General features: G+C 49.4%; 1 protein-coding gene across 1 annotated transcript in view; it reads right to left on the minus strand.

The window, feature by feature from the left end:
- LOC144770010 (uncharacterized) overlaps positions 1-7,866 on the minus strand; it is a 248,672-nt gene extending 240,806 nt beyond the window's left edge. The window contains exon 1 of the mRNA XM_078654202.1: positions 7,747-7,866. Coding sequence (XP_078510328.1) covers positions 7,747-7,828 — 82 coding nt within the window. The 5' untranslated portion in view covers positions 7,829-7,866. The remainder of the gene's footprint in view (positions 1-7,746) is intronic.
- Between the last annotated feature and the right edge of the window lie 10,166 nt (positions 7,867-18,032).

Below are 18,032 nucleotides of genomic sequence, written 5' to 3' on the forward strand. Positions count from 1 at the left end.
GCTGAGCTGGTTAATTGGAAAGAGAGAGTACGGTCCAGGAATCCCTAAGTCTGGATTTGAATCAAAATTACGTATTTGTTTGGAGGAAAGTTGGCTCAAGGCTCTGGACCTTTCCAGCCTCTAAAGAAACAAAGTTAAGCAAAGATTGTGAGCGTTTGAGCCTCCTTACTAATATTTTCATTCAATCCCATCAAAGGGCTGATTTTCCTCATTTGTTAAAGATACTACAGTGCCAGTTGGTTATACCACGGATTTAGCCGGAGACTCCTGACCTGACGATTACAGCTTTTCACAATCTCAAATATGATTATTGATTATGCATACATCACCATGTGACTATGAATGTATATAATACTTTGCTGCCTGGTAAAACAGAGCAGAGACTGCAAATTAGCCTTGAGAAAGCCCTTGCTCGACTCACCAAACAGGGCAAAACACGTGTTGACTGTTCCGTCCTTTGTTTTCAGAACCAATTGCATAATGGATAAATGAAAAATGAGCAAAACGTGGATGAAACATTGTGTTGACATCAATAAAAGGAACTCTGCTCATACAAACCAACTGGCACTGTAGTATCTTTAAAAAATGAGGAAAATCAGCCCTTTAATGGGATTGAATGAAAATATTAGTAAGGAGGATCAAACGCTCACAATCTTTGCTTAACATGGTGCTGAGCTGAGCTGCCGTTGGAGCGAGGGATCGAACTGTGAACCCTGTGCTCCGAAGTCAGCTGCCCTGGCCGCTGCACCACACCTCTCCACTCTCCAGTGTATGCCAAGACTGGTCACTGAGTCTCAGTGTTTCACAAGACTGGTCACTGAGTCTCAGTGTGTGACAAGACTGGTCACTGAGTCTCAGTGTTTCACAAGACTGGTCACTGAGTCTCAGTGTGTGACAAGACTGGTCACTGAGTCTCTGTGTGTGATTAGACTGGTCGCTGAGTCTCAGTGTGTGACAAGACTGGTCGCTGAGTCTCAGTGTGTGACAAGACTGGTGGCTGAGTCTCACTGTGTGACAAGACTGGTCCCTGAGTCTCAGTGTGTGACAAGACTGGTCGCTGAGTCTCAGTGTGTGACAAGACTGGTCCCTGAGTCTCAGTGTGTGCCAAGACAGGTCGCTGAGTCTCAGTGTGTGTCAAGACTGGTCGCTGAGTCTCAGTGTGTGACAAGACTGGTCTGTGAGTCTCAGTGTTTCACAAGACTGGTCCCTGAGTCTCAGTGTTTCACAAGACTGGTCGCTGAGTCTCAGTGTTTCACAAGACTGGTCGCTGAGTCTCAGTGTTTCACAAGACTGGTCACTGAGTCTCAGTGTGTGCCAAGACTGGTCCCTGAGTCTCAGTGTGTGACAAGACTGGTCACTGAGCCTCCGTGTGTGACAAGACTCGTCCCTGAGTCTCAGTGTGTGACAAGACTAGTCCCTGAGTCTCAGTGTTTCACAAGACTGGTCGCTGAGTCTCAGTGTGTGCCAAGACTGGTCTCTGAGTCTCAGTGTTTCACAAGGCTGGTCACAGAGTCTCAGTGTGTGCCAACACTGGTCAATGTGTCTAAGTGTGTGACAAGACTGGTCCCTGAGTCTCAGTGTGTGATTAGACTTGTCACTGAGTCTCAGTGTTTCACAAGACTGGTCACTGAGTCTCAGAGTTTCACAAGACTTGTCGCTGAGTCTCAGTGTGTGCCAACACTGGTCAATGTGTCTAAGTGTGTGACAACACTGGTCGCTGAGTCTCAGTGTGTGATTAGACTTGTCACTGAGTCTCAGTGTTTCACAAGACTGGTCACTGAGTCTCAAAGTTTCACAAGACTGGTCGCTGAGTCTCAGTGTGTGACAAGACTGATCACTGAGTCTCAGAGTTTCACAAGACTGGTCACTGAGTCTCTGTGTGTGATTAGACTTGTCACTGAGTCTCAGTGTTTCACAAGACCGGTCGCTGAGTCTCAGTGTTTCACAAGACTAGACACTGAGTCTCAGTGTGTGATTAGACTTGTCACTGAGTCTCAGTGTTTCACAAGACTGGTCGCTGAGTCTCAGTGTTTCACAAGACTGGTCACTGAGTCTCAGTGTGTGCCAAGACTGGTCACTGAGTCTCAGTGTTTCACAAGACTGGTCGCTGAGTCTCAGTGTGTGCCAAGACTGGTTACTGAGTCTCGGTGTGTGACAAGACTGGTTGCTGAGTCTCAGTGTGTGCAAAGACTGGTCCCTGAGTCTCAGTGTTTCACAAGACTGGTCCCTGAGTCTCAGTGTTTCACAAGACTGGTCGCTGAGTCTCAGTGTTTCACAAGACTGGTCCCTGAGTCTCAGTGTTTCACAAGACTGGTCCCTGAGTCTCAGTGTGTGACAAGACTGGTTGCTGAGTCTCAGTGTGTGCAAAGACTGGTCCCTGAGTCTCAGTGTTTCACAAGACTGGTCCCTGAGTCTCAGTGTTTCACAAGACTGGTCGCTGAGTCTCAGTGTTTCACAAGACTGGTCCCTGAGTCTCAGTGTTTCACAAGACTGGTCGCTGAGTCTCAGTGTTTCACAAGACTGGTCCCTGAGTCTCAGTGTTTCACAAGACTGGTCCCTGAGTCTCAGTGTTTCACAAGACTGGTCGCTGAGTCTCAGGGTTTCCCAAGACTGGTCCCTGAGTCTCAGTGTTTCACAAGACTGGTCGCTGAGTCTCAGTGTGTGCCAAGACTGGTCACTGAGTCTCAGTGTTTCACAAGACTGGTCCCTGAGTCTCAGTGTGTGACAAGACTGGTTGCTGAGTCTCAGTGTGTGCAAAGACTGGTCCCTGAGTCTCAGTGTTTCACAAGACTGGTCCCTGAGTCTCAGTGTTTCACAAGACTGGTCGCTGAGTCTCAGTGTTTCACAAGACTGGTCCCTGAGTCTCAGTGTTTCACAAGACTGGTAACTGAGTCTCAGTGTTTCACAAGACTGGTCCCTGAGTCTCAGTGTTTCACAAGACTGGTCGCTGAGTCTCAGGGTTTCCCAAGACTGGTCCCTGAGTCTCAGTGTTTCACAAGACTGGTCGCTGAGTCTCAGGGTTTCCCAAGACTGGTCCCTGAGTCTCAGTGTTTCACAAGACTGGTCCCTGAGTCTCAGTGTGTGACAAGACTGGTTGCTGAGTCTCAGTGTGTGCAAAGACTGGTCCCTGAGTCTCAGTGTTTCACAAGACTGGTCCCTGAGTCTCAGTGTTTCACAAGACTGGTCGCTGAGTCTCAGTGTTTCACAAGACTGGTCCCTGAGTCTCAGTGTTTCACAAGACTGGTCGCTGAGTCTCAGTGTTTCACAAGACTGGTCCCTGAGTCTCAGTGTTTCACAAGACTGGTCCCTGAGTCTCAGTGTTTCACAAGACTGGTCGCTGAGTCTCAGGGTTTCCCAAGACTGGTCCCTGAGTCTCAGTGTTTCACAAGACTGGTCGCTGAGTCTCAGTGTGTGCCAAGACTGGTCACTGAGTCTCAGTGTGTGACAAGACTGGTCACTGAGTCTCTGTGTGTGCCAAGACTGGTCGCTGAGTCTCAGTGTTTCCCAAGACTGGTCACTGAGTCTCAGTGTTTCACAAGACTGGTCGCTGAGTTTCAGTGTGTGCCAAGACTGGTCACTGAGTCTCAGTGTGTGCCGAGACTGGTCGCTGAGTCTCAGTGTGTGCCAAGACTGAACGTGCTTCTTAGTAGCTGCCAAGATTGACCAGCAGCCAACATTGAACAACAAACCTTACCGAACACCCAGAAAGATCAGTGTGGTTTGATGCCAGCTAAGAATCTGTGAGGAAAAATGGGTGAACCTCAGTGTTTGCAGGTCTGGAAGTAAGTCTAAGTTTGATTCAACACAGGTCAGTGTCTCAGTGTTTCTGAGGAGACTGACTGGTGACTCTCAGTGTGTGCAATGTCTTGACCGAAACATACTGCATGGACCAATTAAGCATTATTAGTGCTCAACATAGCCTCTGGGTGTGTGTCATTGCTGACCATAACCTCTCAGCGTGTGTCAGTGCTGACCATAGCCTCTGGGTGTGTGTCATTGCTGACCATAACCTCTCAGCGTGTGTCAGTGCTGACCATAGCCTCTTGGTGTGTGTCAGTACTGACCATAGACTTTCATTGTGTGTCAATGCTGACCGTTGCCTGTCGGTGTGTGTGTGTCAGTGCTGACTATAGCCTCTGGGTGTGTGTCAGTGCTGACCATAACCTCTCAGTGTTTGTCAGTGCTGACCATAACCTCTCGGTATCTGTCAGTACTGACCACAACCTCGCAGTGTTTGTCAATGCTGACCATAACCTCTCAGTATGTGTCAGTGCTCACCGTAGCCTCTCAGTGTGTGTCAGCGCTGACTATAGCCTCTCAGTGTGTGTCAGTGCTGACCTAGTCTCTTAGTGTATGTCAGTGCTGACCGTAGCCTCTCGGTGTCTTTCAATGTTTACCATAGTCTCTCAGTGTGTGTCAGTGCTGACCGTAGCCTCTCAGTATATGTCAGTGCAGACCATTGCCTCTCAGTGAGTGCAAAAGCTGACCATTGATTTTCAGTGAGCACCAAGAATGAGTTGCTGTCTCATTGTGTGTTGAGACTAGTCACTGATTGTCAGTGGATGTGTTTTAGAAAATCAATTATCGAAATATTGACCTGCACAAAATGTCAACTACCAACATAGAAGGTACACATACACAGGGAAGTATATATTTACTACTCTAACCCCACATCTACTTACCTTGACAATATTTTCCTAGATATTATTGTGGGGTTGATATATGTACAGATTAATATTACAAAAAACTATATATTTTGATACCAAGCCAATATCAGTCAGTGCCATGACAAGTCAGTGACTCTCAGTGTGTACAAAGGCTGGCCATTTACTCTCTGTGTGTGTCACAGTAACTCAGTAACCATCAGTGGGTGCCAGCGCTGGACAGTGACTCACTCTGTGTGCCAAAGCTGGGACCGTGACACTGTCAGATGGTGGCAAGAGAGGTTAATAATAGTCAGGCCTAGATTTACTAACACTTTGCACCATCATAAAGTGACACAAAGTGGTGCAAAGTGATACATTGGTATTTACTTTCCATTGGAAAAGGTATTTTGTGTCGGAAAGATGCCCTTTTCACAAAACGAAAAAACACTTTGCTCTGTTCTGTGTCACTTTGCACCAAGGGTGCGTTCTTGGGGTGTTATGTGGATGGATCGGCACAAACCCTTATACATTTTTACAAAAAATCCAACTTACTGAGATAGTCAGACGAGGATTTACGTGTAAAGCTAACACCACCTTGAAGCAGGTGTTAAGAAGAGAAAATGTTTTTTTCCCTAAAACACCTATGGATTGCATGTGTGTTTGGGGGCTCAGCACACGTCCTAATGACTGGAATCCTTCTGAGTTTAAGTATGGGACTTCACACTGGAAGGGTCTGCTTCCAGTACAAATCCTATGGATTGAAGGTGTGTGTCGGGGCTCAGCACGCGTCCTAATGACTGGGATCCCTCTGAGTTTAAGTATAGGACTTCACGCTGGAAGGGTCTGCTTCTGCTACAAATCCTATGGATTGCATGTGTGTGGCGGGGCTCAGCACACGTACTAATGACTGGGGTCCTTCTGAGTTTAAGTATAGGACTTCACGCTGGAAGGGTCTGCTTCAGTACAAATCCTATGGATTGCATGTGTGTTTGGGGGCTCAGCACACGTCCTAATGACTGGGATCCTTCTGAGTTTAAGTATGGGACTTCACGCTGGAAGGGTCTGCTTGCAGTACAAATCCTATGGATTGCATGTGTGTGGCGGGGCTCAGCACACGTCCTAATGACTGGGATCCCTCTGAGTTTAAGTATGGGACTTCACGCTGAAAGCGTCTGCTTCTACTACAAATCCTATGGATTGCACGTGTGTGGTGGGTTCAGCACACGTCCTAATGACTGGGATCCTTCTGAGTTTAAGTATAGGACTTCACGCTGGAAGGGTCTGCTTCCACTACAAATCCTATGGATTGCATGTGTGTGGCGGGTTCAACACACGTCCTAATGACTGGGATCCTTCTGAGTTTAAGTATAGGACTTCACGCTGGAAGGGTCTGCTTCAGTACAAATCCTATGGATTGCATGTGTGTGGTGGGCTCAGCACGCGTCCTAATGATTGGGATCCTTCTGAGTTTAAGTATAGGACTCACGCTGGAAGGGTCTGCTTCCACTACAAATCCTATGGATTGCATGTGTGTGGTGGGCTCAGCACACGTCCTAATGACTGGGATCCTCCTGAGTTTAAGTATGGGACTTCACGCTGGAAGGGTCTGCTTCAGTACAAATCCTATGGATTGCATGTGTGTGGCGGGGCTCAGCACACGTCCTAATGACTGGGATCCGTCTGAGTTTAAGTATAGGACTTCACACTGGAAGGGTCTGCTTCCAGTACAAATCCTATGGATTGCATGTGTGTGGCGGGCTCAGCACACGTACTAATGACTGGGGTCCTTCTGAGTTTAAGTATAGGACTTCACGCTGGAAGGGTCTGCTCCCACTACAAATCCTATGGATTGCATGTGTGTGGCGGGGCTCAGCACGCGTCCTAATGACTGGGATCCTTCTGAGTTTAAGTATAGGACTCACGCTGGAAGGGTCTGCTTCCACTACAAATCCTATGGATTGCATGTGTGTGGCGGGTTCAGCACACGTCCTAATGACTGGGATCCTTCTGAGTTTAAGTATAGGACTTCACACTGGAAGGGTCTGCTTCAGTACAAATCCTATGGATTGCATGTGTGTGGCGGGTTCAGCACACGTCCTAATGACTGGGATCCTTCTGAGTTTAAGTATAGGCCTCACACTGGAAGGGTCTGCTTCTACTACAAATCCTATGGATTGCATGTGTTTTGCGGGGCTCAGCACGCGTCCTAATGACTGGGATCCCTCTGAGTTTAAGTATAGGACTTCACGCTGGAAGGGTCTGCTTCCAGTACAAATCCTATGGATTGCACGTGTGTGGCGGGTTCAGCACACGTCCTAATGACTGGGATCCTTCTGAGTTTAAGTATAGGACTTCACACTGGAAGGGTCTGCTTCAGTACAAATCCTATGGATTGCATGTGTGTGGCGGGTTCAGCACACGTCCTAATGACTGGGATCCTTCTGAGTTTAAGTATAGGACTTCACGCTGGAAGGGTCTGCTTCCAGTACAAATCCTATGGATTGCATGTGTGTGGCGGGTTCAGCACACGACCTAATGACTGGGGTCCTTCTGAGTTTAAATATAGGACTTCACGCTGGAAGGGTCTGCTTCCACTACAAATCCTATGGATTGCATGTGTGTGGCGGGGCTCAGCATGCGTCCTAATGATTGGGATCCTTCTGAGTTTAAGTATAGGACTCAAACTGGAAGGGTCTGCTTCCACTACAATTCCTCCACTCAACACAAACAACCTATGCACCATAGTGCAAATCTGTGCACCGTGCAAGACAGCATAATTAGAGCGCCAGAGCAGCATACGACAGCAGCAGCAGATCAGTCGTAGCAGATACAGCTCTGCACTCTTTTTTCCTTCTCCCAGGTGCAACATAGCAGTAAATTTGACTGCTGAGTTGCTTGTGATGCAGTTAGGAGTGAGCCCATCAGTTGCCCTGAAAAAATTGCGTACAGACTTTAATTAATTTACTCCAGACAGACTGCATAAGACACACTACTAGATAAGAGGGGAGTATTCAGCTCCCCTGCCAGACAGTATAACACTAACCATTGCCTTCATGTGACATTTAATCCCCTCTGTCCTGGGAGAATGCATCAGAGTTACCTGTAGAAGGGGTCGGATTCCTTCTCTGATTCCTTCTCTGATTCCATCTCTGATTCCTTCTCTGAGCCCTCCTGGATGCCATCGGAGCCCTCACTGATGCTTGGGATACTCAGAGGAGCAGGAAGCATTGAGCGGTACTCGGGTATGAGTTGCGTCTCTTGAGCCACTAGGAAGCGATCTATATAACAGATACAGAGGCAGGAAACTCCACTTAGAAAGTGCTGATGATAGTATTCTGTAATCTGTGTGTGGGGGAGATGAATGATGGGGGTGCAGATCCACGTGTCACTGTGCACCATATGTGTGTGTGTATGTGTGTGCTTGTGTGTGTCTTTTTCTGGGTTTTTGTGTCTTCTCGGTCACTTGTGTTCTTTATTCGAGGTTGGTTGCGTAATGAATGGTTGGTTCCTATGAGAGTCCAGTCCAAAGTCTCCATGAATTCCCCACGGTCTTCTTGGTTCACGTACTCTTGTCTTGTCTGTCTCCTGTGATCACCATTTCTCTTGGCTCCCTCCAGGAGACATTTATTGTACCGTCGCTTAAGTTGTGTGTATTGAGAAAGAAAGCATCTTCTAAGGACATTTGTTTCAAATGAAGACTCTGCTAAAACATAAATCAGGGATTGGAAGCATGAATGGCCCATTTTGCTTTATTTGCTGCTCGTTTTAAGGCTCTTGCTTGCTGGTATTGCAAGAATCGGGCAATTATTGGTCGGGTGAGTTTGTAGTGGATGCATTTTGCAGCTGGAGTCTGTGTGCTCTCTGGAACTCTTGCAGTTCATTGAATACTGTTCTCCGGAGTTAAGGCATTGCGTTCTGCAGATAGTTATTATGATCATCTCCCTCTGGTATATGATAAACCCTGACATTGTTCCAGCAGGAACTATCTTCCAGGTCACCAATCTTGCATCTCATCGCCCATATGTTTGGCCCCATCATGAAGACCAGCCAGTTTTCCACATCTGTTAATCTACTTTCTGTGGTGTCAGGACGGTGGTAAAAGGAGGTCAGCTCTGTCTCCATTTATTTTACCTCGACTGAGACTTCTGCAAGTTTAGTGTCCATTTTCCCTATGTATGTGCCAATTTTAGATAGTTCTGCCATTAGAGTGTCGAGGATGAGACCAGAGGTGGTGGCAATTGCTTCTGTTGTAGAAAACTAATTGCTTTCACTCTCATGGTCACGGGTCCTTGAGATTGCCACTTCGAAAAGTAACTGCTCACTGTATTCGAAGAAAACATGTGTGTGCTAGACTCTACTCGTATACAGATCACCTATATGTAGTATGATGCTGTTCTGTGGTATGGGTTTTGTTAAAATCTGTTTTAGTTGTTACTGGTCTCTGACAGCTTCTGATTAATATAATCCATGCAGTGTGCGAGTGTCACGTCATTCAGAGTCCATGCAGTGTGTGAGAGATGCGTCATTGAGAGTCCATGCAGTGTGTGAATAACGCATAATCCAGAGTCCATGCAGTGTGTGAGAGAAGCGTCATTCAGAGTCCATGCAGTGTGTGAGAGATGCGTCATTGAGAGTCCATGCAGTGTGTGAATAACGCATAATCCAGAGTCCATGCAGTGTGTGAGAGAAGCGTCATTCAGAGTCCAAGGCGGTGTGTGAGTGATGCGTCTTTTAGAATCAATGCAGTGTGCAAGTGACGCATCATTCAGAGTCCATGCAGTGTGTGAGAGATGCGTCATTCAGAGTCCATGCAGTGTGTGAGAGATGCGTCATTCAGAGTCCATGCAGTGTGTGAGAGATGCGTCATTCAGAGTCCATGCAGTGTGTGAGAGATGCGTCATTCAGAGTCCATGCAGTGTGCGAATAACGCATAATCCAGAGTCCATGCAGTGTGTGAGAGATGCGTCATTCAGAGTACATGCAGTGTGCGAATAACTCATAATCCAGAGTCCATTCAGTGTGTGAATAACGCATAATCCAGAGTCCATTCAGTGTGTGAGAGATGCGTCATTCAGAGTCCATTCAGTGTGTGAGAGATGCGTCATTCAGAGTCCATTCAGTGTGTGAGAGATGCGTCATTCAGAGTCCATGCAGTGTGTGAGAGATGCGTCATTCAGAGTCCATGCAGTGTGTGAGAGATGCGTCATTCAGAGTCCATTCAGTGTGTGAGAGATGCGTCATTCAGAGTCCATTCAGTGTGTGAGAGATGCGTCATTCAGAGTCCATGCAGTGTGTGAGAGATGCGTCATTCAGAGTCCATGCAGTGTGCGAATAACGCATAATCCAGAGTCCATGCAGTGTGTGAGAGATGCGTCATTCAGAGTCCATGCAGTGTGCGAATAACGCATAATCCAGAGTCCATGCAGTGTGTGAGAGATGCGTCATTCAGAGTCCATGCAGTGTGCGAATAACGCATAATCCAGAGTCCATTCAGTGTGTGAGAGATGCGTCATTCAGAGTCCATTCAGTGTGTGAGTGATGCGTCATTCAGAGTCCATTCAGTGTGTGAATAACGCATAATCCAGAGTCCATGCAGTGTGTGAGAGATGCGTCATTCAGAGTCCATGCAGTGTGCGAATAACGCATAATCCAGAGTCCATTCAGTGTGTGAGAGATGCGTCATTCAGAGTCCATTCAGTGTGTGAGTGATGCGTCATTCAGAGTCCATTCAGTGTGTGAGTGATGAGTCATTCAGAGTCCATGCACTTCCAGGCCTAGTTATAATTTGGTCTGTTCGATATCAGGTTGGGGTGAGGAGATGGTGGTGGTGTGGCTCACTGGTTAGAGGCGGCAGACCAGTAAGCAGAGAAGGGCCCCGGGACCAGAGTTCAATTCCTGACGCGGCAGGGTCGTGTACCAGGGTCAAAACGGACTCGATAATTCTCGCCTTGGTGCCTACTCTAACCAGGGAACACACTCAGCAACTCTGGGCATTAAGCTTGCCTCATCTCTACAACGGCCCCCCACAGACGCCAGGGATGCCTGGTTTCACCTTGGAGATACCCAGAAAGGGACCATCTCACAGGGAAAACCAGGACGGGTTCCCCAGCGGTCTTCAGCGCCAGGATACTCCTTGGAGTCGCAGTGCGCTTTACAAGTACACACAGATAAATACTGAGTTGCCTGGAGGGGTAGTGAATATGAAAGTTTTTGGCCCCATGGTAAAAGTCAATTATTAGACCCTATGAAAGGCAGATTGCCAATTTTATGACACCTACCTCAGGGTGATCACTCAACGTCACGGTAGCATGCTTCCGTTCGGATCAGTTGTTCATTGTTAGTGCTTACCTCAAGGTTTTTGGTGAGTTGTGTATGTGCCCCGTGTAAGTCTTAAAAATGACTTCAGAACTGCTGTTCAAGCCCATGTACTGTCACATCAGGATGGTGGTAACTCCCTGCTTAATGTCCTCCCGGGCCCCACACTGGTACCCTTAAGGCCAACCTACACGCTGCAGCACGTCTCATCCAGGACCTGAGCAAATATGATCACATCACCCCTATCCTGATGGAACTCCATTGGCTCCCGTGCTGGACCCCACCATCTTCAGAACCAGCGGCATCATTTACAGAGCCATCACGACCAGCACCCTCGCTTATCTAGCAGACAAACTCACCACATCTGCTGGTTTCTCAGTCCACCCACAGCCCAGACACCGTCTAACTGCAGACTAAGAAGTGTTAGAAATATAATAAAATAAAGCATCAAGCCCTTTTACCGCCCCGCCGCTGGATTTGGAACAATATCCCTCTACCCATCAGGACCGCTCCAGCGTGGCTCCAATTTAGAAGAGTTGAAGACGCACGTCTGTAAAGAACACTAGAACACAATGCAGTAACCACCCACAACCAGCCTCCTCTCCTATCAATCACTGACTTACTCCTGCTTTTGACCCTGTACAGTGCTCTGCTGCCTTCTGGCTTGTTTTACACTATAAAATGCCACATACCTACATACATACATTAAACACATACAGTGGCTCTTGTGTGTCCTTTCAAGACCCGGACCTTTCATGTACACACACACTGTTTGTGAAAGCAGGGCCTGGACCCTCTGCTGGTGCCGCTGACTATGGTCAGACCAGCAGTGGTTTCCTCTGGACCCTGTGCTGGTGCCGCTGACTACGGTCAGACCAGCAGTGGTTTCCTCTGGACCCTGTGCTGGTGACGCTGACTACGGTCAGACCAGCAGTGGTTTCCTCTGGACCCTGTGCTGGTGACGCTGACTACGGTCAGACCAGCAGTGGTTTCCTCTGGACCCTGTGCTGGTGCTGACTATGGTCAGACCAGCAGTGGTTTCCTCTGGACCCTGTGCTGGTGCTGACTACGGTCAGACCAGCAGTGGTTTCCTCTGGACCCTGTGCTGGTGACGCTGACTACGCTCAGACCAGCAGTGGTTTCCTCTGGACCCTGTGCTGGTGCTGCTGAGTACGGTCAGACAAGCAGTGGTTTCCTCTGGACCCTGTGCTGGTGCTGCTGAGTACGGTCAGACCAGCAGTGGTTTCCTCTGGACCCTGTGCTGGTGCTGACTGCGGTCAGACCAGCAGTGGTTTCCTCTGGACCCTGTGCTGGTGCTGCCGACTACGGTCAGACCAGCAGTGGTCTCCTCTGGACCCTGTGCTGGTGCTGCTGACTACGGTCAGACCAGCAGTGGTTTCCTCTGGACCCTGTGCTGGTGCTGCTGACTGCGGTCAGACCAGCAGTGGTTTCCTCTGGACCCTGTGCTGGTGCTGCTGACTACGGTCAGACCAGCAGTGGTTTCTTCAGGACCCTGTGCTGGTGCCGCTGACTACGGTCAGACCAGCAGTGGTTTCCTCTGGACCCTGTGCTGGTGCTGACTACGGTCAGACCAGCAGTGGTTTCCTCTGGACCCTGTGCTGGTGCTGCTGACTACGGTCAGACCAGCAGTGGTTTCCTCTGGATCCTGTGCTGGTGCTGACTACGGTCAGACCAGCAGTGGTTTCCTCTGGACCCTGTGCTGGTGCTGACTACGGTCAGACCAGCAGTGGTTTCCTCTGGATCCTGTGCTGGTGCTGGCTACGGTCAGACCAGCAGTGGTTTCCTCTGGACCCTGTGCTGGTGCTGCTGACTACGGTCAGACCAGCAGTGGTTTGCTCTGGATCCTGTGCTGGTGCTGACTACGGTCAGACCAGCAGTGGTTTCCTCTGGATCCTGTGCTGGTGCTGGCTACGGTCAGACCAGCAGTGGTTTCCTCTGGACCCTGTGCTGGTGCTGCTGACTACGGTCAGACCAGCAGTGGTTTCCTCTGGACCCTGTGCTGGTGCTGCTGACTACGGTCAGACCAGCAGTGGTTTCCTCTGGACCCTGTGCTGGTGCCGCTGACTACGGTCAGACCAGCAGTGGTTTCCTCTGGACCCTGTGCTGGTGCTGTTGGTAACGGTCAGACCAGCAGTGGTTTCCTCTGGACCCTGTGCGGGTGCTGACGAGTATGGTCAGACCAGCAGTGGTTTCCTCTGGACCCTGTGCTGGTGCTGACTACGGTCAGACCAGCAGTGGTTTCCTCTGGATCCTGTGCTGGTGCTGGCTACGGTCAGACCAGCAGTGGTTTCTTCTGGACCCTGTGCTGGTGCTGCTGACTACGGTCAGACCAGCAGTGGTTTCCTCTGGATCCTGTGCTGGTGCTGACTACGGTCAGACCAGCAGTGGTTTCCTCTGGATCCTGTGCTGGTGCTGACTACGGTCAGACCAGCAGTGGTTTCCTCTGGACCCTGTGCTGGTGCTGGCTACGGTCAGACCAGCAGTGGTTTCCTCTGGACCCTGTGCTGGTGCTGACTACGGTCAGACCAGCAGTTGTTTCCTCTGGACCCTGTGCTGGTGCTCCTGGCTACGGTCAGACCAGCAGTGGTTTCCTCTGGACCCTGTGCTGGTGCCGCTGACTACGGTCAGACCAGCAGTGGTTTCCTCTGGACTCTGTGCTGGTGCTGCCGACTATGGTCAGACCAGCAGTGGTTTCCTCTGGACCCTGTGCTGGTGCCGCTGACTACGGTCAGACCAGCAGTGGTTTCCTCTGGACTCTGTGCTGGTGCTGCCGACTATGGTCAGACCAGCAGTGATTTCCTCTGGACTCTGTGCTGGTGCTGCCGACTACGGTCAGACCAGCAGTGGTTTCCTCTGGACCCTGTGCTGGTGCTGACTACGGTCAGACCAGCAGTGGTTTCCTCAGGACCCTGTGCTGGTGCTGACTACGGTCAGACCAGCAGTGGTTTCCTCTGGACCCTGTGCTGGTGCTCCTGGCTACGGTCAGACCAGCAGTGGTTTCCTCTGGACCCTGTGCTGGTGCTGCTGACTACGGTCAGACCAGCAGTGGTTTCCTCTGGACCCTGTGCTGGTGCTGCTGAGTACGGTCAGACCAGCAGTGGTTTCCTCTGGACCCTGTGCTGGTGCTGACTACGGTCAGACCAGCAGTGGTTTCCTCTGGACCCTGTGCTGGTGCTGCTGACTACGGTCAGACCAGCAGTGGTTTCCTCTAGACCCTGTGCTGGTGCTGACGATGGTCAGATCAGCAGTGGTTTCCTCTGGACCCTGTGCTGGTGCTGCTGAGTACGGTCAGACCAGCAGTGGTTTCCTCTGGACCCTGTGCTGGTGCTGACTACAGTCAGGCCAGCAGTGGTTTCCTCTGGACCCTGTGCTGGTGCTGCTGGCTACGGTCAGACCAGCAGTGGTTTCCTCTGGACCCTGTGCTGGTGCTGACTACGGTCAGACCAGCAGTGGTTTCCTCTGGACCCTGTGCTGGTGCTGCTGACTACGGTCAGACCAGCAGTGGTTTCCTCTGGACCCTGTGCTGGTGCTGCTGACTACGGTCAGACCAGTAGTGGTTTCCTCTGGACCCTGTGCTGGTGCTGACTACGGTCAGACCAGCAGTGGTTTCCTCTGGACCCTGTGCTGGTGCTGCTGACTATGGTCAGACCAGCAGTGGTTTCCTCTGGACCCTCTGCTGGTGCTGCTGACTACGGTCAGACCAGCAGTGGTTTCCTCTGGACCCTGTGCTGGTGCTGACTACGGTCAGACCAGCAGTGGTTTCCTCTGGACCCTCTGCTGGTGCTGGCTACGGTCAGACCAGCAGTGGTTTCCTCTGGACCCTGTGCTGGTGCTGCTGACTACGGTCAGACCAGCAGTGGTTTCCTCTGGACCCTGTGCTGGTGCTGCTGACTACGGTCAGACCAGCAGTGGTTTCCTCTGGACCAGCCCGATGTAGACTCCACCCTTCCACGTCATGAAAGTGCAACATTTGGGTGCATCTGACAATATATGCTCTGTGTGACTTAACTTCATTAAGGTGAAGTGAAGCATTTAAACTCATTACTGAAATGTATTCACGGTAGAAACTAGAGATTCAAAGACACGTGCATACTAATGCTTAGATTAAACATGAAGATGTGTAATTCTCATTCACATTTACTCTTGTGTTTCCTGTTCTATTGCATTTATTTTGAAAGTTCATTGCATATGTTGACGTGAGTTCATTTATCCACGTTTTCATGTATCCTGAAGTCAAACCTGCATATATAATCATTCTTTTTTGTTTGTCCTCATTCGCCATCAGATATACACAGAGCAATTTGGATTTCTCCGCTGCCCGCTCTTGATTGGCACCAGCTCGAGAGCTCTGTATCTAGAGGGGAACACTTTACACAGAACCTCTCTCTCCCATATTTGGTCAGTTCTGACCTTCTCCCTGGGTAACTCAGAACAACCAGAGGGGTCAAGTATCACAGTGTAGAGGCATAATCATTGGACTATATTCATACCGCTAACAAGAGTGTCGAGCCAACCTACACATGGTAACCAAAAATCCTTTAGTGAAACCCTGTCAAGCTTTATCGTATTTTTAATAGAATTTATTCAATCAAGAAGCGTCTGAGATATATTTTTGATCCAATATTTACAAGTTTCTCTCTGTGCAAGTAAAACTGGGTAAAACAATAAATTATTTTCCTCTGGAGACATTGACTCATAGTTTGGTAAAACCCCCAAAAATGCCAGCCTTATGCTCACCTGTGTATCCATCCCCGACATGGCTTTAATACCTCTACTTACACTGGCCCAGAAATGATGTAGCATCGGGCAGCTTAAAAACATGTGCACATCGTCTGATATTTCCTGAGAGCATTTCGGACACTTTGGAATGGCTCCCTTTGCAAATTAGAGAGTTTTAAAGGAGACCAGTATACTCTGAGGAGACAAAAGATGTGATTTCTCCTTGGTTTTTCAGCTTGAACTGTGGAATACAAGATGTTATAAGATGCTTGCCATAATTCTTTTGGACGAAGACCGGTCAGGCACTCAAGCCAGTATAGGTTCGCCACCTCTTTTTTCTTCTCGGCTTTCCTCCTCAGGGTGTTCGTTGGATATACCAACAGTTGTTCCAACAGCTTGATGCCAACTTCGGATTTGCAGATATTTAAATTTTGACGGTTCATTATCTGCAATGCTCTCTGGTACAAGTTGGGCCCAACACGATATTCCAGCTGTTTTCAAGGGAGTTACTAAAGAGTCTTGGTCCATTCAGGAGAACCTGTGGCATCCTAAATAGGGGCCAATGCACTATAGTAACTCATTTTTAGTGTTTTTCTAATTTTGAACCAAGTAGAGGCTAATCCATTAAAAGTCTTTAGGCGTACCCTTTTGAAAAATCTTGGATCGCCAAATTTATACATAAAGCCTTGGTTTCCTCCCTTCAGATCTGACAGCATTTCCTTGAACATTCTCCCAATGTCTGAGTTGTCTGGTTCATTCAGGAGTATTTTTCCGGCCCTCATTAGAAATATCCATGAATAAGAGACTAAGTGGTCCATTAGGATAGTGGGCGGACTTTGTGTGCCTGCCATCCCAACGTACAATGGGACCGCCCGCCATAAGGGCAGCAGTCCCGTGGGGGCCATTAGGATACGCCCACCACACTGGTGGGTGCATCCCGCATTTTTAACATTGCGGCAGGCGCTGCACATTGTGCACTTCAATGCACAACGTGACAGGCGACATTGCCGCCACCGAAAAGCATGTCCCCGCCTTCACCCTAATATGGATTGCGGTGTCTAACAGACACAGTCACCAATATGAAACCCTTTTCCACCCGGTCAACTCCTTTTCCGGGCGGAAAAGTGGCAGACTTTTCTTTCTGTCCACCGCGGTACCCCTGCCATAGTAATATGGCGGGGGGGGAATGGGTGGCTGGCGGGGAAGGATGTTGGGCTGATCGCCTCCGCCCACATGGCGGTGGCGATCTGCCTGACATCCTAATGGGGCCCTAAGTCTGGCAAACACAACCCTCCCTTGTTTTTCTTCCTAGTTATTTCCACAAAATATGTGTACTTTTAGAAGCCCATATGAAGCGGTTTATATTTGCGTGGAATTTTTTCAGCTTATGTGTGCACTGGCGGAGGGCGAAGGTGAGAAAAATAAGGGTCCCCCGCTCACGGCCCAGCTAATTGCAGGGAGCACAAACGAAGAATCCATTGAGGCGGAAAACAACATGCGAATTGTTGCGGTCACACTAAGGGTACACCAGCACCAGTGACTCCCGAGGCCAGAATAAGAAAGGAAAATCATGATGTGCCTGGTGCAAGGAGCACAAAAACGCAAGAAGGAAATGGTGGCCAAAAAACAAAACTGATAGCTGAACTTCAGAAGAACGAAACACCTCCGCCATCCCCAGCCGGCGTCTTTTCAAATACCGCCGAGGGGCGAAGGAAAATAAGGGCCCCCCGCTCACGGCCCAGCTAAATTGTAGAGAGCTCAAACAAAGAACCCAATGAGGCGAAAAACAACGTGGGAACGGCTGCGGTCACACTAAGGGTACGCTGGTACAAAAAGAACGTTGCAAAACGGCTGGCTTCTCGGCAGACCTTGTAAGGGAAGAAGTGAAAGCAAAACCCCAGACACCGCGATGCCACAAAATGGCGGAATAGAGTCCATCTACCAGGATACCTGAACCATACACCGGGCCTCTTTGGCACCACAAGCAGGTCACCAAGAACCGGCGCTGCACAACATCAGAATCGCTGTCGCTAGGAGAACGGGGCTAGAAGCAGCAGGCAGTTATAGGCCGGGCCCGCCCATATGCCGCCAAAGAAGACGTCCAGCAAAACACCCAACAAGGTCTCGAACTTTTTCGCCCCGGCGGACAAGCGCCCCTCCCCGAACCCTGCGGAGGTAGCGGGCAACATGGCCCTGACTAAGGACGTTTTTCTGAGCATGTTTAGGGACTTTAAGACAAAACTTCGGAAGGACCTCAGCCAAAACATCCAGTAACTGTTTATAATCATGTAACTTTTACTGAACTACCTACCCCCTACCCCTCCCCGCTCT

Source organism: Lissotriton helveticus, chromosome 7, assembly GCF_964261635.1.
Source record: "Lissotriton helveticus chromosome 7, aLisHel1.1, whole genome shotgun sequence".
In the NCBI taxonomy this organism is placed as follows: Eukaryota; Metazoa; Chordata; class Amphibia; order Caudata; family Salamandridae; genus Lissotriton; species Lissotriton helveticus.